At 53.8% G+C, this 24,567-nt stretch overlaps 2 protein-coding genes across 2 annotated transcripts in view; one reads left to right on the forward strand and one right to left on the reverse strand.

Annotated features, from left to right (window-relative positions):
• Window positions 1–23,826, forward strand: LOC144612416 (semaphorin-7A). The gene is made up of 14 exons (XM_078432033.1): window positions 1–165; window positions 1,494–1,633; window positions 2,698–2,760; window positions 4,775–4,873; window positions 4,964–5,075; window positions 6,283–6,390; window positions 7,046–7,185; window positions 8,059–8,240; window positions 9,393–9,504; window positions 10,420–10,609; window positions 14,498–14,613; window positions 16,527–16,696; window positions 18,835–18,890; window positions 20,872–23,826. The coding sequence occupies exons 1-14, from the start codon at window positions 66–68 to the stop codon at window positions 21,207–21,209; spliced, it is 1,926 nt and encodes a 641-aa protein (XP_078288159.1). The 5' UTR covers window positions 1–65; the 3' UTR covers window positions 21,210–23,826.
• LOC144612362 (semaphorin-4B-like) overlaps window positions 1–24,567 on the reverse strand; it is a 66,144-nt gene that overhangs the window by 41,029 nt on the left and 548 nt on the right. The window contains exons 2-5 of the mRNA XM_078431937.1: window positions 15,611–15,835; window positions 14,050–14,191; window positions 12,530–12,647; window positions 6,545–6,671 (exon numbers count right to left, since the gene is read on the reverse strand). The gene's annotated coding sequence lies outside the window, so the exon portion shown is untranslated. The remainder of the gene's footprint in view (window positions 1–6,544; window positions 6,672–12,529; window positions 12,648–14,049; window positions 14,192–15,610; window positions 15,836–24,567) is intronic.

Genomic DNA, 24,567 nt, shown 5'->3' on the forward strand with positions numbered 1-24,567 from the left:
GGGGCGAGGAGAGGGAGTGCGGGTAGCGGGCTGGGGCAGAGACAGAGACAGAGACAGGCGCGGAGATGATGAAGCCAGTGCTCCTGGTCGTGGTCCATCAGCTCCTGTTGCTGCTGTTGCTGGTCGCAGCGGAGCGGCTGCCGCGGCTGAAGATCACCCCGACAGGTAAAGTGGTTCTCACAGCCCACGGCTCATGGCCGCTTCCATCGCCCCCTCCCCTCCCCTCACCCCCCTCTACCGCTTCCCCCCTGCCCCTCAACACCCCTTCCTCAACCCCCCTTCCTTTCTCCATTTCCCCTCCCCTCACCCCCCTCTACCTATTCCCTCCCCTCCCCTCTCTCCCCCGCTCGCCCCCCCAGCCCCGGCACCGCCCGCTGGGGTCTTGCTGTGTAACCAGCTGCAATGCAGCAGATTCGCAGCCAATACGGCGGGCGGGCCGGGACTCCGCTCCATCACTGCTCGGGGGGAGGGTGGGGGGAGTCGGGGCTGGGGGATGGGGTGTGTGTGGGGAGGGATGGGGTGTGTGTGGGGAGGGATGGGGTGTGTGTGGGGGGGGGGGGGGGGGTCGGGGTGGGAGTGCTGTGCGTGTGTGGGGGGGGATCTGGGCTGGGGGGGTGTGGGGGGTCGGGGGTGGGATGTGTGTGTGTGGGGGGTCGGGGCTGGGGCATGGGGTGTGTGTGTGGGGGGGCGGTGGGGGTGGTGTGCGTGTGTGGTGGGGGGTGGGGTGTATGTGTGGGGTGGGGGTCAAGTCAAGTCAATTTTATTTGTATAGCACATTTAAAAACAACCCACGTTGACCAAAGTGCTGTACATCTGATTAGGTACTAAGGAAAAATATGAAACATACAATAGCACGCAAACATAACACAGCGCCTCCTCAATGAGCCTCAAACGCTAGGGAGTAGAAATAGGTTTTGAGCCTGGACTTAAAGGAGTCGATGGAGGGGGCAGTTCTGATGGGGAGAGGGATGCTGTTCCACAGTCTAGGAGCTGCAACCGCAAAAGCGCGGTCACCCCTGAGCTTAAGCCTAGACCGCGGGGTGTGTGTGTGTGTGGGGGGGGTCGGGGCTGGGATGTGTGTGGGGGGCGGGGGTCGGGGGTGGGATGTGTGTGGGGGGCGGGGCTGGGTGGGGCAGAGGGGGGTCTGTATGGGTGGGTTACTGTCTCCCCCCACATTGATCTCCCCCCCCCCACACTGATCCCCCCCCACACTAATCTCCCCCCCACCCCCCCCCCACACACTGATCTCCCACCCCCCCCCACACTGATCTCCCCCCCCACACTGATCCCCCCCCCACACTAATCTCCCACCCACCCCCCCACACTGATCTCCCACCCCCCCCACACTGATCTCCCACCCCCCCCACACTGATCTCCCACCCCCCCCCCCACACTGATCCCCCCCCCACACTGATCTCCCACCCCCCCCCCACACTGATCTCCCACCCCCCCCAACCTGATCTCCCCCCCACCACCATGTCTCTCCCCCGCAGATGAGCCGCGGGTCCAGTTCGCGGTGCCGGCGGCGGCCTGGGTCGGACACCACGACCGCAGCTCAGAGTCGCTCTACTTGGGAGGCACCGGCCGAGTGTGGCTGCTGCAGTTCAGCGGCCGCAACGTGTCCCGCACTCAGGTACGGGAGGGAGAGGGGGAGGGAGGGAGGGGAGAGGGGGGAGGGAGGGGAGAGGGGGGGAGGGAGGGAGGGGAGAGGGGGGGGAGGGAGAGGGGGGGGAGGGAGGGAGGGGAGAGGGGAGGAGGGGAGGGGGAGGACAGGGGGGAGGAGGGGGGGAGGAGAGGGGGGGAGAGGGGGAGGAGGGGATGGAAGTGGAGAGGAGGGAAGAGGAGATGGGGGGGAGGGGGGAGGAGGGGAGAGGGGGAGGAGGGGAGGGGGGGGAGAGGGGGGTGGTGGGGATGGGGGGAGAAAGGGGGAGGAGGGGAGAGGGGGGGAGGAGGGGAGAAAGGGGGAGGAGGGGAGAGGGGGGAGGAGGGGAGAGGGGGAGGAGGGGAGAGGGGGTGGGAGTGGAGAGGGGGAGGTTGGGAGAGGTGGAGGGGGGAGAGGGGGAGGAGGGGAGAGGTGAGGGGGAGGAGGGGAGAGGGGGAGGAGGGGAGAGGGGGTGGGGGTGGGAGTGGAGAGGGGGAGGTTGGGAGAGGTGTGGGGGGAGAGGGGGAGGAGGGGGAGGAGGGGAGAGGGGGAGGAGGGGATGGAAGTGGAGAGGAGGTGGAGGAGGGGAGAGGGGGAGGAGGGGGAGAGGGGGAGGAGGGGAGGAGGGGAGAGGAGGAGGGGGAGGGAGGGGAGAGGGGAGGAGGGGATGGAAGTGGAGAGGAGGGGAGAGGGGGAGGGAAGAGGGGAGAGGGGGAGGAGGGGATGGAAGTGCAGAGGAGGTGGAGGAGGGGAGAGGGGGAGGAGGGGAGAGGAGGGGAGAGGGGTGGAAGTGGAGAGGTGGAGAGAGTGGGAGGGGAGAGGAGGGGAGGAGGGGAGAGGGGGTGGAGGGGGAGAGGGGGAGGAGGGGATGGAAGTGGAGGGGGAGGAGGGGATGGAAGTGGAGGGGAGAGGGGGAGGAGGGGAGGGAAGTGGAGGGGAGAGGGGGAGGAGGGGAGAGGGGGTGGAGGGGGTGGAAGTGGAGAGGAGGGGAGAGGGGGAGGAGGGAGCAGGTGTGAGAGACTGTCAGTGTGAACCATTTGCCGTTGCCACCACAGATCCCATTGCCCCTGGAGGAGAGTGCCAGAGAGAGGTGCCAGAGCTCGGAGCCAGGAACTCAGGTAAGGTCAGGGCATCGCAGAACATCTACTGGCATCTGTGGACATTGTGAGAGGCAAAGAGCGTACAGCATGAACAGGCCCTTCAGCCCAACCTGTTCACACTGACCACATGACACCCTGGGCTGGTCCCATTTGGCAAATACCTCTAAACCCTTCCTATCCATATATTATACAAACGGCTTTTAAAAGATATAATTATATCAACTTCTGCAGCTTTCTCAGGCAGCTCGTTGCAGATACGGACTTGCATCTGAGTGAAAAACTCTTCCATATATCTGCTTCTCGACAGTGACTGATCAGATGTTTATTGTGGGCCGCACGGTGGCAGAGTTGCTGCCTCACAGCAACAGGGACCCAGAGTCAATCCTGACTGTAAATTGTCCCTGGTGCGTGGGATAGATCTAGTGTGTGGGATAGATAGAAGCTGTGATTGGCATAGACTCGATGGGCCGAAGGACTTAGAAATATAGAAAATAGGTGCAGGAGTAGGCCATTCGGCCCTTCGTGCCTGCACCGCCATTCAATATGATCATGGCTGATCATCCAACTCAGTATCCCGTACCTGCCTTCTCTCCATACCCCCTGATCCCTTTAGCCACAAGGGCCACATCTAACTCCCTCTTAAATATAACCAATGAACTGGCCTCAACTACCCTCTGTGGCAGAGAATTCCACAGACTCACCACTCTCTGTTTGCACGCTGTATCTCTAAACTAAACTAGTAACTCAGCGGGTCCGGCAGCATCTGTGGAGAACATGGATAGGTGACGTTTCACAGAGTGCTAGAGTAACTCAGCTGGTCAGGCAGCATCTGTGGGAGAACGTGGATAGGTGACGTTTCACAGAGTGCTGGAGTAACTCAGCGGGTCAGGCAGCATCTGTGGAGAACATGGATAGGTGATGTTTCACGTCAGGTCCCTTCTTCAGTCTCGCCCGACCTGGAACATCATTTATTCGTATTCTCCAGAGATGCTGCCTGACCCGCTGCTGCTCCCTGTTTTGCCAATAAATGTGCAACATGATACCAGCTACACAGACAGTGGCTGGGAAGGGACAGAGACATTTGGTTGACTAAAGCCCAGCAGTGAGCGATCTCCCGTCCATACTGTGGGGCCACGTGACTCCTGATGCACCGTGGCCTTCCATTGTAGCCTGATGCCACTTGGTTCAAGGGCAGCCTTGGCCCTGACCCTCACAGCCGGGTACAGGAGCAGTGTTGTAACCGGGCTCCAGCGACGGTGCGGGGGAGGTTAACGGAGAGGGTGGGGAGGGAGGGAAGGAAGGGGGCAGAGAGGCTGGGGACGGGCACGAAGAGGGTGGCGGGCGGAGAGGGTGGGGAGGGAGGGAAGGGGCAGAGAGGGTGGGGAGGGAGGTAGACGGAGAGGGGGAGGAGGGGTGGCAGGGGGAGGGAGGGAGTTATGAGGGGGTGGGAGGGAGGGGTGAAGAGGGGGAAGGGAGGGGCGGAGTGAGGGGGGGACGAAGAGGGTGGGGGGGTGGGGAGGCGGGGTGGGGGTGGGGAAGGAGGTATGAGGGGGGTGGGAGGGAGGGGCGGAGAGGGTGGGGAGGGGAGAGGGTGGGGGTGCGGAGGGGACAGAGTGAGGGGGGGAGGGGCGGGGGTGGAGAGGATGGGGATTTAAAGGGCGGGGAGGGGGCGGAGAGGGTGAGGGTTTAAGGGGCGGGGAGGGGGGCAGAGAGGATGGGGGTGCGGAGGGGACAGAGTGAGGGGGGCGGAGGGGAGGGGGGCGGAGAGGGTGGGGGTGCGAAGGGAGCAGAGTGAGGGGGGTGGAATGGGTGTAGGGGGGTGGAGTGAGGGGGTCTGAGAGGGTGGGCTGGAGGTGGTTGGGGAGGGGGCGGAGTGAGGGGGGGTTGAGGGTGGGGGGGTGGAGATGGGGTAGAATGAGGGGGGTGGAGAGGGTGGGGAGGGTTGGGGGCTGGGTTTGGGGTGGAGAGGGTGAGGCTGTGCTGGTAGTCTGCCCGCCACCATGGTAACGCTGTGCCCACTGCTTTATTACAGGAGCTGTGCAGGAACGTGGTGACAGTGATAGAGAGGTTCAACAGCAGCACCATCATGGTGTGTGGCACCCATGCTGGGTCGCCCAAGTGCTGGTTTTTGGTAAGCGTGCCCGTTAGTCACCAGTATGTGGATTCCCCCGGCCTGTGTTCCCGTCTCTCACCCTCCCCTCTCTCCCCCTCTGTGTTCCAGGCTGACAATGGCACGGACCTGGCACGAGACCATGAGGGCCGTGAGCTGGTGAGGGATGGCAGGGAAATCTCGCCCTCGACGCCAATCCAACGGCCAGTCACCATCACCGTCGGTGAGTGCGGAAACTACCTGGGGGGGGGGGGGGGGGGAGAGGTGCATTCACCCCAGCTGTTCCCCTCGTGATATGTACACCTCCATAAGATCATCCCTCAACCTCCTGCACACCAAGGAATAAAGGCCTACCCTGCCCAAGCTCTCCCTGTAGCTCAGGCCCTCGAGTCCTGGCAACATCCTTGTACATCTTCTCTGCACTCTTCCCACCCTGACAACATTTGTCCTGTTGCAGGCAGAACAAAACTGAACACAATACTCCAAATGTGGCCTCACCAACATCTTGTAAAACTGCAACATAACATCCCAACTTCTTTACTCAATTCCCTGGCTGATGAAGGACTTCTTTAAACATTTCCCCTCTTATATAAAGCTATGCGTTCTAGTATTTGGTTTTACCATCGTGGGGAAAGGTTTCTGCCGACCCTATCCATGCCTCATAAATGTATATACTTCTCGGAGTGAACCTAGAGAGTAACACATTCTATCCAAGGTGGTGAATCTGTGGAATTCATTGCTGCAGACGGCTTCGGAGCCCAACGCATTTGGCATTTTTAAGGTGGCAATTGATAAGTTCCTGATTAGGAAGGGCATCAAAGGCTACGGGGAGAAGGCAGGAGAATGGGGTTGAGAGGGAAATATAGATCAGCCATGATTGAATGGTGGAGTAGACTCGATGGGCTGAATGGCCTAATTCTGCTCCTATGTCTTATGGTCCAAATCCCAGCGAACAGATTGTTTTCCACGAATGATCGAAGATCCCTCTGCATCTGACAATGTGTCCCTCATCATAGGGATCCCATTCCTAAATGATTAGTACGGGTCTCAGGGGATCTGGGGAGAAGGGGGTTGAGAGGGAGAGATAGATCAGCCATGATTGAATGGCGGCATAGACGATGGGCCAAATGGTCTAATTCTGCACGCTGGCACATTGGTAGTTGCTGCCTCGCAGTGCCAGAGACCGGGTTCAAACCTGGCTCGGGGTGCTGGCTTTATGGAGTCTGTACATTTTCTCTGGTGCTCCGGTTTCCTCCCACACTATAAAGATGTACAGGTTTGCAGGTTAATTTGGCTTCAGTAAAAATTGTAAATTGTCCACAGTGTGTAGGATATTACTGGTGTGCGGGGATCGCTGGTCGGTGCGGACCCGGTGGGCAGAAGGGCCTGTTTCCACGCTGTATCTCTAAACTCTCCTGTCCTGTCTGCAGATGAAGCCGTGTACTCTGCGATTCCCAGCAGCAGCCAGAGCAGTGGTTCCATTGAGCTGAGCTACGGGAGGCCAAAGCGCATGAAGACCGGGGACAGGTGGCTGCAGAGTGAGTAGCACTAGAGAGCTCAGACAGAGTGAGACACTACACCACAAGGCAGCTGCACCAACACTGGGCCGGGTGGAAACACACTCCCTACAGATGCAGCTTGAGAGATGAGCATCGTCTCCCACCCTCACCCCCACCCCCACCCCCACCTTACCTCACACCCCGCCACCTCCTCAACACCTTTAACCACACCCTCTGGCTCTCACGCCAATGGAAGGATGACTGATGAGCATTTTCACGACACAAAATGCTGGAGTCACTCAGCGGGTCAGGCAGCATCTCTGGAGAAAAAGGACACAAAGTGCTGGAGTCACTCAGCGGGTCAGGCAGCACCTCTGGAGAGATAGAATGGGTGATGCTTTGGGTCAAGACCCTTCTTCAGACTGGTTTGGGGATAAGGGAAACAAGAGATATAGACATTGAGAGATGTTGAGAGATAAAGAACAATGAATGAATGATATGCAAAAAAAGTAACGATGATAAAGGAAACAGGCATTTGTTGGTTGGATGCAAACGTGAAACTGGTGCGACTTGGGCGGGGGAAGAACGGAGAGAGAGGGAATGGTGGGGCTAACTGAAGTTAGAGAAATCAATAATGATAGCAATGGGCTGTAAAGAGGCTGGCCTCACTGCTACCTGTATCTGTGTCCGGCAGACCCGACCTTCGTGGGAGCTGCTTGGATGCAGCTCAAGGACAGCAGCAAGGATGAGGTTTACTTCTTCTTCAGGGAGAGCAACCAGAGCAGTGCGTTAGACGGAGAACCCTACCGGGCCTACATCGGACGTGTGTGCAAGGTAAGGTGGACCCCAACCACCCCCACCAGCCCCTCGCACAGACACAGGCCCTTCAGCCCAACGCACTCATGATGCCCCATCTACACTAGTGCCATTTCCCCGCATTTGGCCCTCATCCCTCTAAACCTTTCCCATGATGTACCTGTTCAATGTTTATAGTACCTGCCTCAACTACCTCCTCTGGCAGCTTGTTGCATTTATCCATCACTCTCTGAGTTTAAAAAGTAGTCCCTTGGGTTCAGCTTTTCCCTCTCACTTCAAACGTATGTAATCTGTTCTTGATTCCCCTGCTCTGGGTAACAGACTGTGCATCTATTTATTCCCCTGATGACTTTAAACATCTCCATAAGATCACCCCTCATGCTGCTGTGCTGCCAGCCTGCCCAACCACTCTCTGTAGTACAGGCCCTCGAGTCATAAATCGTCCCTGTTGGTGGCCTCGTTCCTATAGCAGGTTGGCAAAAAGTGAACACAACACTCCTAGAAGAAGTGGGTTTGTAGGTTAACTGGCGCTCTGTAAATCGACCCTGGATTTAAATAGATTTAAATGGATGAGAAAATGGGATAACATAGAATGTGTGTATGGGTGATCGCTGGGTGGCGTGGACTCGGTGACTGAAGGGGGCTGAAGGGCCTGATTCCATGCTGTATTACTCTATAACTAGTGTGTGGGTGATCGATAGGCGGCGTGGACTCTGTGGGCTGAAGGGCCTGATTCCATGCTGTATGACTATAACTAGTGTGTGGGTGATCGATGGGTGGCGTGGACTCGGTGGCTGAAGGGCCCGTTTCCACGCTGGCTCTTTCACTTTTGGAAGGAGACCAGTGCCAAGTCCTGGCTGAGCATAACTAGTGACCCTGACCCTTCCGCAGGTCGACGAGGGAGTGCTGAAGGCTGCCACTCAGGAGTCATTCTCAACATTCCTGAAGGCACGGATGATCTGTGGCTTCCCGGCTGAATCGCGGCTCTTCAATAAGATCGAGGATGCATTCCTGCTCTCTGTGGAGGATGATCCCAGGAGCAGCGTGGTGTACGGAATCTTCTCCAGCTTGTGGTGAGTGGAGGGCCAAGCTGCTGGGGACTGTGTGCACTGCAGTCTCTGCACCATCACCGGCTGCTTGCCCAGCATTACTGATGATTATTGATTATTGTATCTGTGTGGTATTGTATTGATGAGCCTGTAAAGCTGCAGTAAGTACAAGCTCCATTGTTCCATTGTCGGTGCAAATGACAAGGAACTGCAGATGCTTGTTTGAAGGAGAGTCTTGACCCAAAACGTCACCTCTCCATGTTCTCTGGAGACCTAACTCTGGATGCCCTCCAGAGATGCTGCCTGACCACTGAGTTACTCCAGCATTAAACAATAATTAAACACTCTTTGTCTGTCTGAAAAAGGGCCCCAACCCAAAACATCACCAATCCCTGTCCTCCAGAAACAATGAATTGCACAGATTCACCACTCCAGCAGCGTTTTTAAATGAATCTTTCTTGATTTGAGTCAGTCTGAAGAAGGGCCTCAACCCAAAACATCACCAATCCATGTTCTCCAGAGATGCTGCCTGACCCACTGAGTTACTCCAGCACTCTGTAAAACGTCACCTATCCATGTTCTCCACAGATGCTGCCTGACCCGCTGAGTTACTCCAGCACTCTGTGAAACGTCACCTATCCATGTTCTCCAGAGATGCTGCCTGACCCGCTGAGTTACTCCAGCACTCTGTAAAACGTCACCTATCCATGTTCTCCACAGATGCTGCCTGACCCGCTGAGTTACTCCAGCACTCTGTGAAACGTCACCTATCCATGTTCTCCAGAGATGCTGCCTGACCCACTGAGTTACTTCAGCACTCTGTGAAATGTCACCTATCCATGTTCTCCATAGATGCTGCCTGACCCGCTGAGTTACTCCAGCACTTTGTCTTTAGTTTAAACACTCATGACTTGACTCTCTGGCAGTTGAATGTTGTAGACTCCACTCCAGGTTTTGTGATTTACCAGCCAATATATAGACTGCGTGGTTGTATTTTCTGGCTGCACGGTGTGTCCCGGTGTCTCCAGGCACAGTCACCTTCAATGTCCATCCCCGGTTACACCGTCACAAGCCCCTGGCAAAGCAGGAGGGGAAGGATGGGCCTCCCGTTACAAACAGAAAACCTGGCACTGGAGTAAAGGTGGTCACGGACCTGACTGATCTACCTCCATGCAGGAATTCCACCGCAGTCTGTGCCTATTCCCAAGCCGACATCGAGCGGGCGTTCCGAAACTCCAGGCTGAAGGGTCTCACTGCCAACCTGATCGGGAGCCATCGGCCAGGAATGGTAAGGTCCTGTTTTGTAAACAGTGCAGCGCGGTCTTGCTTACTGTTCATTTACATCAACAATCTTGCTCAGTAAGGAGCTGGAGGACAAGAGTGCAGAGGTCTTTGTGTAGTTTAGTTTACGGTCACATGTACCAAGGTACTGTGGAAGGCTCTACATGATTGTCATTGACCAGTCCACAGTGTACAGATACAGGATAAAGGGAATAACGTTTGGTGCAAGATAAAGTCCAGTAATGCCCAAATAAAGATAGTCTGACAGTCTCCAACGAGGTAAATAGTAGTTTAGGGCCTCTCTCTAGTCGGTGAGAGGATGATTCAGTTGCCTGAGAATAGCTGGGAAGAAACTGTCCCTGAATCTGGAGGTGTGCGTTTTCACACTTCTGCACCTGTTACCTGATGGGAGAGGGGAGAAGATGGAGTGACCGGGGTGAGACTGGTCCTTAATTATGGTGGTCTTGCCGAGTCAGCGTGAGGTGTAGATGGAGGCGATGGAAAGGGAGGTTAGTTTGTGTGATGGTCTGGGCTGCGTCCACAATTCTCTGCAATTTCTTGTGGTCCTGGATGGAGCTGTTCCCAAAACATGCTGTGATGCGTCCTGATAAAATGCTTTCTACGGTGCATCTGTACAAGTTGGTGAGAGTTGTTGGGGACATGCTGAACTTCCTAAGCCTTGTAAGGATGTAGAGGTGTTGGTGTGCTTTCTTGGCCATTGACCTGGGCAAACATAGGGAGAGGTTTCACCAAGATGCCAAAAGTGGCGGGGGAAGCATCTATCTGTCTCCCTCTCCACTTCTCCCTACCCCTCACGTGTACACAGGCACGCTCGCATGTATGTACACACACACACATGCATGCCAATACACACGGTTGCACGCACATGTACAGAGATGGCTAAATGATTTATCTTTCACAGTGTGTCAAAGGAAACGTGCCCAGAAACGTTCTGACAAATATCAGGAACTTCCCGGAGATTGAGGACCCAATCTACCCGATCAAAAGACACCCCCTCTACGTGATGAAGCACAACAACTACACCAGGGTCACAGCTGACAGAGTGAGGGGGGCCAACCAACTACTCTACCACGTCCTGTTCCTTGGCACAGGTACGATACCGTCACCAGATGCAATGCCGCTGTATAGGGCTCTAGGCACGCTGCAGTATTACAGGCAATTCTGGTCACCCCTTTACAGAAAGGGTGTGGAGGCTTTGGAGAGGGTGCAGAGGGGGTTTATCACAATGCTGCCCAGATTACAGGGTGTCAGCTACAAGGAGAGATTGGAGGGGAGGTTCACCACAATACTGCCTGGATTACAGGGTTCCAGCTACAGAGAGAGGTTGGAGAGATTGGAGGGGAGATTTGCCACAATGCTGCCTGGATTACAGGGTTCCAGCTACAAGGAGAGGTTGGAGAGGATGCAGAGGGGGTTTACCACAATACTGCCTGGATTACAGGGTGTCAGCTGCAGGGAGAGATTGGAGGGGAGGTTCACCCACAATGCTGCCTGGATTACAGGGTTCCAGCTACAAGGAGAGGATAGACAGACTTGGATTGTTTTCCCTGGAACGTCAGAGGTTGAGAGGAGACTTGATAAAAGTGTATAAAATTATGCGAGGCAGAGACAGGGTAGACAATAAGAACCTTTACCCCAGGATGGAAATGTCAAAGATTGGACGAAAGCCTAGCTAAACAGTGAAAGGGGAAAGGTTTAATGTAGATGTACAGGGCAAGGTTTTTTTTTGTTTTACACAGATAGTGGTGGGGGCTTGCAACGCAATGGCAGGGATATTGTTGGGAGGCAGATACAATACTGTCATTTCATATGGTCATAAAGAATAATAGAATTAGGCCATTCGGCCCATCAAGTCTACTCCGCCATTCAATCATGGCTGATCTATCTCTTCCTCCTAACCCCATTCTCCTGCCTTCTCCCCATAACCCCTGACACCCGTACTAATCAAGAATCTATCTATCTCTGCCTTAAATATATCCACTGACGGCCTCCACAACCTTCTGTTGCAAAGAATTCCACAGATTCACCACCCTCTGACTAAAGAAATATCTCCTCATCTCCTTCCTAAAAGAACGTCTTTCAATTCTGAGGCTGTGCCCTCTAGCCCTGGACTCTCCCACCAGTGGAAACATCTTCACCACATCCACTCACTCCAATCATGTTTCCTGTCACACTATGATAGAGGCTATTTAAGTATAGGGGATAGCGGGATATGGATTAGTGTGCATGCAGATAAGTGATGGTCTTGGCATCATGTTCAGCACAGACATTGTGGGCCGAAAGGCCTGCTCTTGTGCTGGCCTGTTCTGCGTTCGATGTTCAAACAACGTGGTAGCTGGAATTTAATCTACAACCACACAAAGGCACCGCTTTGGTAGAAAGTCCACAAGTGTACAATTGTGTATTTTTTTAAATAGGCATAAGGAACTGCAGAAGCTGGAATTTTAATCAAAGCACAAAGTGCTGGAAAAACTCAGCGGGTCAGGCAACTGCCGAATATGTATCCTTTATTGTAAAGCAGCATCTGCAGTCCTTGATTCCACAATTTAGCTGCAGATGCTTGATTGAAGAAGGTTCTCTACTCAAAATGTCCTCTCTCAATGTCCTCCACAGATGCAGCCTAGCCCGTTGTGACCCGCTGACCAGAACTTTGTGTGATGTATTTCTTTAAAGGTTATGCTTCAATGAATCATAATGTTTTTTATGGAAGTGGGCCCTTCAGCCCACTGACCATGCCAACCATTGATCACCCGTTCACACTAGTTCTATGTTATCCCACTTTCACATCTACTTGGCATCCAGTAAGCTAGTGTTATGGGAATGGGAGCAGTACCGGGGAGAATGGGCCATAGTTCACAGCTGAGGAGTTCAAGAGATTTGCCAAGAAGTGGCAGTTTGAGCATACGAGCGCATCACCCTATTATCCACAGAGTAATGGAAAGGCGGAGAGCAGTGTGAAAGTTGCAAAGTCGTTGCCGAGGAAGGCTAAGGCTGTCGGAGCTGACCCTTACCTGAGCATACTAGCTTCTCGCAACACACCAACACCTGGCATGAGTAGCAGTCCAGTTCAAAGATTGATGAACAGACATACCAGGACCATTCTACCGACTACTCGGAGGCTGGTCAAACCTGAAATTCAGAAAAAAGTAGGAAATTAGTTGAGAGCAGCTAGAGACAAGCAAACTACTACAACAGAGGATCTCAAGATCTGATCCCCCTGAAAGCTGGCGATCCAGTTCGAGTGAAGCCGACCTATGATCAACATCAGCCCTGGAGGCAGGCTGTGGTTGTAGGCCGTGTTGCGCAACCCAGATCTTATGAAGTCAGAACTGAGGACGGCGTCATCTATGGTCGGAATCGGCGCCATCTGAGGAAGACCAACGAGCCATTTCATCGTGTTGATGTTGACCTGGATAACCTGGTGACGTTGCCTGAACCGGAGCCAGAAAATCGACCTATGAGCCGACCACCAGTCCCCAGGGAGCATCAAACCCTGACAACAAGATCTGGTAGATGCGTTCCAAAACCACGCTATCTGCAGGATTATGTGCCCAAGTAAGGATAGGGCCTGTACATGTAGTTGAGTATAGATATAACGGCCATTAGGTTATGTTAAAAAAGTTCATGTTATATTTGTGAAGGCTATTAGGTTATGTTTAAAAAGTTAATGTTATATTTTCAGTTATAGTTTTATGTAGAAGTAGTGGTAATGGCCATTTTAAAACTAAATAAATAAACAAACAAATTAATAAATAAAAAGGGGAAAGGGAATGAGGACCCAGACATGTGTTGTTCAAAGTTTAGATAATTCCGAGCACTGAACTGTCGTTGATCCAAGGGAGGAAAATTTGGAAGCTACCACGGAAATGGATTGTCAAAGACATGTTGGAAAATGGACTGTTGGGAGACATTCACTCACAAAATGCTGGAGTAACTCAGCAGGTCGGGCAGCATCTCGGGAGAGAAGGAATGGGTTCAGACTGAAGAAGGGTCTCGACCCGAAACGTCACCCATTCCTTCTCTCCCGAGATGCTGCCCGACCTGCTGAGTTACTCCAGCATTTTGTGAATAAATCGATTTGTACCAGCATCTGCAGTTATTTTCTTATACTGTTGGAGACATGTTGGACTCAGTGAAATAAGATGCCATGGAAGAATTTAATTGATGGCGATACATGTAAAGTTCCTGTACATATCTGTTTTGTAAATAAAGGGGGATGTTATTGCTCTGTGGCGCAGTACCGGGGATGAGGCAGGAGCCAAGGAGATCCTGAATTAAAATGGCTGAACCCAAGATTCGAGTGTAAAACCTCTGTTAATTAGTTGTGTGGCTGTAATGGAGCAGGTTACAGAAAGGAAACACACTAACAAAACAACTAGCAGGTGTAGGTGGGGCAGCAGACCACAGGATTGCAACAGAACATTGGCCTTCCCTGCAAGAGCCGTACAAGAGGAGGAACATTTCACTGCAGTTACACAGGGCTTTGGTGAAAGCACAGCCAGAGTATTGTGTACAGGTCTGGTCTCCCTACCATAGACAAGATGTTGGGTGGCACAGTGGGTAGAGCCGCTGCCTCACAGAGCCAGAATCACAGGTTCGATCCTGACCTCGGCTGCTGTCTGTGTGTGTGGAGTTTGCACGTTCTCCTTGGTGCTCCGGTTTCCTCCCACATCCTAAAGACAAGCAGGTTTGTCGGTTAATTGTCCCTCTGTAAATCCTCCCTGATGTATAAGGAGTGGATGAGAAAGTGGGATAACACAGAACTAGTGTGAACAGGTGATCGATGGTTGGAGTGGACTCGATGGGCCGATGGGCCTGTTTCCGTGCTGTATCTTTGCATCAACAGCTCATGGATATTGGGGGAAGGAAGGAAGGTGGGGACAGGGCGGTCGGTGTGGGGTGAGAGAGCAGAGTGCAGCCGTGAGTGGCTGGGGTAAGTGTTACAGTGTCGGCTCCTGATTCCACATTCTCTTTTGCAGGAATCGGGAAGATCCACAAGGTTCTCCACCACAACGGGAAATCCTTCATCATTTCCGAGCTCAGCCCCTTCAAAGCCGAAGCTCCCGTTTCCACCATGATGCTGGATTCCAGCACGGTAACGTGGGATTAGAGGGGAGGGGGCTGAAGGTGGGGGAGGGGGCAGAGGGAGGGGAACTGAGGGAGGGGGGATCTGAGGCAGGGAGAGGAGCTGAGGAATCAGGGGGTGCTGAAGGGGGGGGCAAACCGGAGGGGTGGGGATCTGAGGCAGAGATGCTGAGGGGGTGCTGTTGAGGGTATGGGGGAGCAAGGAGGGGGAGGGGGAGCTATGGTGAGGGGGAGATGGAATTGAGGAGAGGGGGAGTAATGGGGGTGGTGGTGGTTGTTAAGCCATTGATGATAAGATAATAGACAATAGGTGCAGGAGGAGGCCATTCGGCCCTTCGCCATTCAATGTGATCATGCCTGATCATTCTCAATCAGTACCCCGTTCCTGCCTTCTCCCTATACCCACTGATTCCGCTATCCTTAAGAGTTCTATCTAGCTCGCTCTTGAATGCATTCAGAGAATTGGCCTCCACTGCCTTCTGAGGCAGAGAATTCCACAGATTCACAACTCTCTGACTGAAAAAGGTTTTCCTCATCTCAGTTCTAAATGGCCTACCCCTTATTCTTAAACTGTGGCCCCTTGTTCTGGACTTCCCCAACATTGGGAACATGATTCCTGCCTCTAATGTGTCCAGCCCCTTAATAATCTTATACGTTTCGATAAGATCTCCTCTTGTCCTTCTAAATTCCAGTGTATACAAGTCTAGTCGCTCCAGTCTTTCAACATATGATAGTCCCGCCATTCCAGGAATTAACCTAGTAAACCTACGCTGCACGCCCTCAATAGCAAGAATATCCTTCCTCAAATTTGGAGACCAAAACTGCACACAGTACTCCAGGTGCGGTCTCACTAGGGCCCTGTACAACTGCAGAAGGACCTCTTTGCTCCTATACTCAACTCCTCTTGTTATGATGTGAGTGATGAGCCACAAGAGTTACAGGGCTAGGTGCAGCTTCACCACCCCCCCCCCCCCCCCCCCCCGTGGCCTTGCAGTCCTGCGCCTCACCTGTACCTGCTGCCGATCTCTGTTATCTCTGTTGCATTGTCCCTGGATTGGGAGTAACCCAGTGCGCTGGCCCTTGGTCAATGACCCAGTGGGGTCACCATCCTCAGAGGCTGGCCCAGGAACGAGGTGGGGAGGTCATTGAGACTCAGCGTTGGGCCAGGCACGTTACATTGACGACCCACGGAAATTCAAAGTGCTGGAAGAACTCAGCGAGTCAGGCAGCATCTGTGGAGGGAACGGACAGGCGATGTTTCACCCTTCTTCAAACTAGAAAAATCTGAAACTAATTAGTCTGAACCAGAGTCGCAATGCACAAGACATAAGACCATCAGATGTAAGAGCAGAATTAGCTCATTCAGCCCATTGAGTCCACTCCACCATTCGATCGTGGCTGATCTATTTTTCCCTCTCAACCTCATGCTTTCTCGCTGTAACCTTTGACACCCTTGCTAATCAAGAAGCTGTTAATCGCCACTTTAAAAATACCAGATGGCTTGTCCTCCACTGCCGTCTGTGGCAATGAATTCGCCACTCTGACTAAAGAAATTGCTCCTCATCTCCTTTCTAAACGGACGTCCTTGTTTTGAGCCTGTGCCCTCTAGTCCCAGGCTCTCCCATCTGAACGTTCACCTGCCCGTTGCCTGCTGCCTGACCCGCTGAGTTGTTCCAGCACTTTGAGTTATGTTAGACAGGCTCTGAACTAAAACGCACACCTCCAGATTCAGGGACAGTTTCTTCCCAACTGTTATCAGGCAACTGAACCATCACCAACTAGAGAGTGGTCCTGACCTCCCATCGACCTCTTTGGAGACCCACGGACTATCTTTCGGAACGCGTGCTCCCACTAACACGGACACACAAAGACACGCGTGTGGAGTTCACGGAGTGCTGACGGTGCTGTTCTGCTTCCTTGCAGGGCCACCTGTTTGTGGGAACGCCAGTGGAGGCCGCCCGCCTATCACTGGCCGGCTGTGATGAGTACGGCCACACGTGTCTGCGGTGTGTGGCTGCCCGAGACCCCTACTGTGGATGGGACAGAGCTGCACACAAGTGTGTGGCCGTCCCCCAGACCCTCATCACTGACAGGTAAGCCCCAACATCCACCTACACACCTGGTCTACCCTCTCCCCCCTCACCTGTCCACCCTCTCTCCCCCCCTCCCCTCCCCTCACCTGTCCACCCTCTCCCCCCTCCCCTCACCTGGTCTACCCTCTCCCCCCCTCCCCTCACCTGGTCTACCCTCTCCCCCCCTCCCCTCACCTGGTCTATCCTCTCTCCCCATACCTGGTCTACCCTCCCCCCCACCCCTCACCTGGTCTCCCCTCCCCCCCTCCCCTCACCTGGTCTACCCTCTCCCCCCCTCCCCTCACCTGGTCTCCCCTCCCCCCCCTTCCCTCACCTGGTCTATCCTCTCTCCCCATACCTGGTCTACCCTCCCCCCCTCCCCTCACCTGGTCTCCCCTCCCCCCCTTCCCTCACCTGGTCTACCCTCTTCCCCACCTGGTCTCCCCTCTCTCCCCTCACCTGGTCTACCCTCTCCCCATCACCTGTACCCTCTCCCCTCCTCTCCCCATCACCTGTACCCTCTCCCCATTACTTGTCTACCCTCTCCCCTCCTCCCCCCCTCACCTCTACCCTCTCCCCTCCTCTCCCCTCCTCTCCCCATCACCTGTCTACCCTCTCCCCTCTCACCTGGTCTTCCTGCTCCTGTCACCTGGCCTCCCCTCTCTCATCTGCTCTTCCTGCTCCTATCTCTGCCCTACCTGGCCTCTCCTCCCTCACCTGCTCCCCTCTCTGCCCTACCTGGCCTCCCCTCCCACACCTGCGCCCTCTCTGCCCAGCCTCCTCATTTCCCGTTGCTCCGGTGACGTCACTTCAGCGAGTGCGTCCGTCCTACATGCTCTTCCCTGAACACATGAAGCAACATCACTCAGTGTTAGGCTGAGAGCTTGGCCCAAAGCACAAGAGCACAAACATCAGCTTTGGGTCAGCATGGAGTGATGGGCCAAAGGGTGTGGACAACCCTTTATAGAGGCTGAGAAAGGTCCCAGTAATGAGACTCAAGGCTGATGGTCCCTGCGCTGGGAGTGTGTGATGGGACAGTGTGGATGGAGCTTCACTCTGTGTCTGAGCTCTTTTTTTACAATACAAAATGCTTTTATTCAAAACAAATAAAAATACAGAGTAGTAACACGATCAAAGATTGCCTGTATTGGCAAATTTCAAACAAAACACTTATGAAATTAAAATATCTCCAACTTTATCCACAATACACTCGATCTCCCGCGGCGACCAGCGTTTACGGAAGGTCTCCAGAGTCTCCGTGGACACCGCGTGTTCGCTCTCCAGGGACACGCGAGCACGGACGTAGGCCCGGAAGACGGGCAGGCAGTCGACTCTGGTGTGACCATCGACCACCCCGTGCCTAGACCCCACGAATGGCCATCTTGGCCAGGCCCAGGAGCAGACCGACAGGAAGATCCCCCCCTCCCTCCCTCCCTCCCCCCTTTGTAACGGGTAACCAAAGATCAGGAGTGTGGGGCTATAGTGCAGCCACAACTTGAGAAGCAGCCCCTTCAAATAGTCGAACAGGGGCTGCAGCCTCTCACACTCCATATACATATGGAACACAGAAAGCTGGAGCAACTCAGCAGGACAGGCAGCATCTGTGGAGAGAAGGAATGGGTGACATTTCACAGAGTGCTGGAGTAACTCAGCGGGTCAGGCAGCATCTCTGGAGAGAAGGAATGGGTGACGTTTCACAGAGTGCTGGAGTAACTCAGCGGGTCAGGCAGCATCTGTGGAGAACATGGATAGGTGACGTTTCACAGAGTGCTGGAGTAACTCAGCGGGACAGGCAGCATCTCTGCAGAGAAGAAATGGGTAACGTTTCAGGTCAAGACCCCTCTTCAGACTGAGAGACAGGGTAGAGGGAAACTATGGAGATGAAAAGATTCAGAATAAATCAGAGCCGGCAGTGATGACCAAGGAAAGTTGGAGCCCACAATGGTCCATTATTGGCTGTGGAAGAGGTGATAACAAAGGGATATGTGCAGGACAACTAGGATGGGGGAGGGATGGAGAGAGGTAATGTACCTCTTCAAGAAGGACTTGAAATCAGAAAATCAATATTGATACGGCTGAGTTGCAAGCTGCCTTAGTGAAATCTGAGGGAGAGGTGATTGTTGAAGCAGTTTAATCTCTGTGTTGTGCTTTCCCCACAGTGACATCGTGCAGAATGTTGAGCAGCTCAATGTCTCCATTTGTAATGGTGCCTCAGGTAACTGTCCTCTGTCTGTCGGCCGCCACACTAGCCCGGCCTGAGCCCCAGCTCCCCACACCCTCTGGTTGGCTCACCTGCACCAGTCAGCTCTGAGAGTTACAGTCACACCGCACAGAAACCCGCACATGCTGATCAGATCACCACACCCCAGCTACACTGCCCGTGTTTGGCCCACATCCTTCAAAACATTTCCTATCCACCAAGACTTGCCAACGTGCTGGCCAATGCCTCGTGGTGTTGAACTGTTCTATCCCTAACCCCGGCTGTCCGTGCCCGGAGAGTGCTTGCTTCATATTGTGGGCACGACATTCGGCCATTTAGATGTGGAGAGCATGTCTCCAGTGGTGGGAGTGTCTAGGACTAGAGGGCACAGACTCAGAATAGAAGAATGGAGATGAGGAGGAATTTCTTTGGCTTGAGGAATCTTTGGCATTCATTGCCATTGATGGCGGTGGAGACCAAATCATGGGGTATTTTTAAAGCAGAGATTGACTGGTTATAGACAATAGACAATAGGTGCAGGAGGAGGCCATTTGGCCCTTCGAGCCAGCACCGCCATTCAATGTGATCATGGCTGATCATTCTCAATCAGTACCCCGTTCCTGCCTTCTCCCCATACCCCCTGACTCCGCTATCCTGAAGAGCTCTATCTAGCTCTTTTTTGAATGCATTCAGAGAATTGGCCTCCACTGCCTTCTGAGGCAGAGAATTCCACAGATTCACAACTCTCTGACTGAAAAGGTTTTTCCTCATCTCAGTTCTAAATGGCCTACCCCTTATTCTTAAACTGTGGCCCCTTGTTCTGGACTCCCCCAACATTGGGAACATGTTTCCTGCCTCTAACGTGTCCAACCCCTTAATAATCTTATACGTTTCGATAAGATCTCCTCTCATCCTTCTAAATTCCAGTGTATACAAGCCTAGTCGCTCCAGTCTTTCAACATATGATAGTCCCGCCATTCCAGGAATTAACCTAGTAAACCTACGCTGCACGCCCTCAATAGCAAGAATATCCTTCCTCAAATTTGGAGACCAAAACTGCACACAGTACTCCAGGTGCGGTCTCACTAGGGCCTTGTACAACTGCAGAAGGACCTCTTTGCTCCTATACTCAACTCCTCTTGTTATGAAGGCCAACATTCCATTGGCTTTCTTCACTGCCTGCTGTACCTGCATGCTTCCTTTCAGTGACTGATGCACTAGGACACCCAGATCTCGTTGTACGTCCACTGTTCCTAACTTGACACCATTCAGAACCATGGTTCTTGATTAGTAAGGGCGTCAAAGGTTCTGGGGAGAACGCAGGAGAATGGGGTTGAGAGTGCCAGATGTATCAGCCATGATTGAATGGCGGAGTAGATTCGGTGGGCAAAATGACCTATTTCTGCTCCTATAATTTATGAACATGATTTATTCTTCACTACGCCCGATATACATAGGATGAGGCAGAGATTTATAGATTCATGATTATTAAGGGTGTCAAAGATTACGGGCAAGGAAAGAGAGGTGGGTGGGGGCAAGAAGAAAGAGAGGTGGGTGGGGGAATAGGAAAGTGAGGTGGGTGGGGGGAGAGGAAAGAGAGGTGGGTGGGGGAAGGGAGAGGTGGGTGACAGCAAGAGGAATGAGAGGTGGGTGGGGGGAGGGGAAAGAGAGGTGGGTGGGGGAAGATGAAAGAGAGTTGGGTGGGGGGGAGAGGAAAGAGAGGTGGGTGGGGGGAGAGGAAAGGGAGGTGGGTGGGGGAGAGGGAAGAGAGGTGGGGTGGGAATGGACAATTGAATGTCAACAGTGTTGGGTTGTGAGATGCCGCAGTAGATCACAAGGGGCAGGTTGTGTGAGGTGCCGCAGTGGAGCATGAAGGGCAGGTTGTGTGTGAGGGGCAGTTTGTGTGTGAGGGGCAGTTTGTGTGTGAGGGGCAGTTTGTGTGTGAGGGGCAGTTTGTGTTGGGGGATCCCATCGCCTGTCTGTCCTTGCTCCACAGATGACGTGCTGAGTGTTGAGGAGGTTACGGAGCTGATGGTGAGTGCCGGGGCTTACCTGTACCTGCCCTGCCCAGTCACGTCCTACCACGCTGCCTACAGCTGGAGGCATGAGGAGCAGAGGGAGCGGATCGCCTGCACCATCAATGGCGGCTCGTGCCCGCTGATATTTGATGGCCGCACGCCCGTGAGCAATGGGCTGTTCACCTGCACAGCCACGGAGGATGGCCTGGAGGAGCGAGTGGCAGCATATAGCGTGCGGCTGAATGCGGGCAGCAGGCCAGGACACGGGGGCACCGCACTGGCACTGGGCATAGCTGCTCTCTGCTCCCTGCTGTAGGCCGTGCCCACTGGAGAACCCCCTTACACGGGACCTACACGCTCAAACATGGACATGCTGAGCCGGCGTCCCGTCCAACATGCTAAGCAGTTTGAATGCATCATCCGCAGTGTCTGCATCGCCTGGTCAATAATCATCCCGTTCCCCCTCTCCCCCCTCACGGACACCGGCACTGCCCCACACACCTCCCCCTGCACAGACACCGGCACTGCCCCACACACCACCCTCTCCCCTGCACTGTCCCAGCACCCTGCTCCACACCCCCCCCCCCTCCCCCTGCACAGACACCCGCACTGCTCCACACCCCCTCTCCCCTTGCACTGTCCCAGCACCCTGCTCCACACCCCCTCTCCCCTTGCACTGTCCCAGCACCCTGCTCCACACCCCCCCTCTCCCCCTGCACTGTCCCAGCACCCTGCTCCACACCCCCCCTCTCCTACTGCAGATACCACACTGCCCAGCCACAGCTCAATGCTCCACACCCCCGCCCCCCTCCTGCACGGACACCGCAGACACCATCCTGACCCCAGCTGCCACCTGTGTGTGTGAAGTTTCTACATTCTACCTGTGACTGTGTGGGTTTTCTCCGGGTGCTCCGGTTTCCTCCCACATCCCAAAGATGTGCCGGCTTGGAGGTTAATTGGCCCACTGTAAATTGCTCCCTAGTGTGTCGGGAGTGGGACAACATAGAAGTAGTGTGAACGGGTAATTGATGGTCGGCGTGGACTTGATGTGTCAACGCTGGATCTTTCAGTTCCGCTCAGTTCACTGTCTGCCCGACTCACTGCCACAGCGGCCCTGACTCCCGCAGTTGTCCCAATGCCCGCCCGTGCAGCCCTGTTTCAGTCTGCTGGGAATTGGACCAACACTTTCCAAACATGGGGAACAGGAAGAGGGAAGTGTGAATGGAGTTATTCTGTTAGAAACATAGAAACATAGAAAATAGGTGTAGGAGTAGGCTATTCGGCCCTTCGAGCCTGCACCGCCATTCAACATGATCATGGCTGATCATCCAACTCAATATCCCGTACCTGCCTTCTCTCCATACCCCCTGATCCCTTTAGCCACAAGGGCCACATCTAACTCATTGGGATGGGCAGTGGTCGGTGGATGCAGGTAATGATCTGATCTGTGAGATTGGTGTACCCACAGACTGCATGATCAGGTAATGTGGGGGCAGAGGAGAGAGGGGAGTGGAGGGGAAGCTGGCCTCATTGCTGGTGTAATGGGGAGAGAGTTGCTGTTGAACTGGTGTGGAGAGTTGGAGGGGTATTCAATAAGTTCCAATGCAATGAAACCAAATGATCCACCCCCCCCCTCCAGCACTGAGGGCAGGGAACCGCGTCAAGTTGGAACATTATTATAGGCAATTGAGTAAAACAATGTAAAAATAAACACAATCAGCCAAGGCAGGATACTCCTATAGTTGGAGGACAGGACAGGACATTCCCAGGGGGCGATGGAGGACATTGTGCAACGAACAAGGAGCACTTTGCCAGGGCTGCCAACGTTAAACAGAGTGCATCCCAGTGATGATTTGGAAGGCTGTTTAGCTAAAGGCTGGTGAATCTGTGGAACTCATTGCCACTGATGGCAGTGGAGGTCAAGTCTTTGGGTATTTTTAAAGAGGAGATAGACAGGTTTTTGATTAGTGAGGGTGTCAAAGGTTATGGGGAGAAGGCAGGAAAATGGGGTTGAGAGGGAAAAATAGATCAGCCATGAACGAATGCTGGAGAAAACTTGATGGGCCGAATGTCCTAATTCTGCTCCTGTGTTTAGTTTAGTTTAATGATACAGTGTGGAAAAGGCTCTTAGGCCCATACTAAGGACAACTTGCAATTTTACTGAAGCAGATTAACCTAAAACCAGTATGTCTTTGTAATGTGGCTGGAAACTGGAGCACCTGGAGAAAATCCAGGTGGTCACAGGGAGAACGTGCAAACTCCGTACAGACAGCACCCGTAGGCAGGTTTGAAGCCGGGTCTCTGGTGCTGTGAGGCAGCAACTCTACTGCTGCGCCACCGTGCCGCCCTATATCTTTTTGGCTCCCAGTTAATCCCCATCAGAAGGCAGGAAGGACACTCACACACAAATCCAGGAACATGCATTTGCAGTTTAGTTTAAAGAGACAGACCTACTCAAGACACACCGGGGAGAGACCAGGGTTGGAGTCACACCTCGGTCACACAGGCTGCTCCATACTTGCCGGGCACGGGACAGGTGTCCACACAGGAACTACACGGGCCACAGGAACATTGCAACAAGGGGATTGAGCTGAGATAACAGCCCAGGCCAGGGCAGCACCACGCTGGGAGTGACCGGACCAGCGCCTGCCTCCAATACCCCCTCTGCTCGCTGTCCACAACCCAGTGTGAACGCTTACTGACAGGCTGATGCTTCAAGCAACATCATTGCCCTTCACCTAAATTGTCCATGAATGTGCAGACCGTGGCATTGACAACAGTGTTTCCCATTTAAGATGCTTTGCATTGTAAAACATTATACTGCAACATTTTAAAATAGCTATGCTTTAACTTTATATGTCTATTTGCATCATCGGTGATCAGAATACCTGAACAAACCTAAACAAACATTTAAATAAACAGCTGTGTTAACACGTCTGAGTTTTGGTTTCTCATCTGTGTCTCAGTGCCAATGTACAGTTCACATTTCCCTCCCTTCCCCAAGCCTGGGACACACAGACCATCCTGTTCGACTAGTCAATGCGCATACAGAGGACCATTAGTGTCAACACATCCCAAGGTGCCACATTTGGGTTACAGTTTTAAGTTGCATTCAAATTTTAGTGTAGAAGTTTGTAAATGACGTAGATCTTTAGGAAGCATTTGTGCAGAGAGGCTGATCGTGGGGATTTCTGACTCGGCACCCAGGCAGCCTGGCACCAAGGAGGGCTGTGGTCGAGACACAGAAACCAGAGGGAAGCACAGAGGGGGAGGCAGGGCATGGTGGGTGGTGGTACAGGAACACCATGGTGGGGGTGATGTGTGAGGGGGTGGGGTGTGCGAGGGGGTGTTGTGTGCGAGGGGGTGTTGTGTGTGGGGGAGAGGGGGTGATGTGTGTGAGGGGGTGATGTGTGTGAGGAGGTGATGTGTGTGAGGGGGTGATGTGTGTAGAGGGGGTGTTGTGTGTGGGGGGTCATGTGTGTGGAGGGTCATGTGTGAGGGGGTGATGTGTGAGGAGGGGGTGTTGTGTGTGGGGGGGAGAGGGGGTCATGTGTGAGGGGGTGCTGTGGGGGGGGGTGATGTGTGAGGAGGGGGTGTTTGTGGGGGGGAGAGGGGGTATTGTGTGTGGGGGGAGGGGGTCATGTGTGAGGGGGTGATGTGTGAGGAGGGGGTGT

The sequence above is a fragment of the Rhinoraja longicauda genome, chromosome 44 (assembly GCF_053455715.1).
Source record: "Rhinoraja longicauda isolate Sanriku21f chromosome 44, sRhiLon1.1, whole genome shotgun sequence".
Classification (NCBI taxonomy): Eukaryota; Metazoa; Chordata; class Chondrichthyes; order Rajiformes; family Arhynchobatidae; genus Rhinoraja; species Rhinoraja longicauda.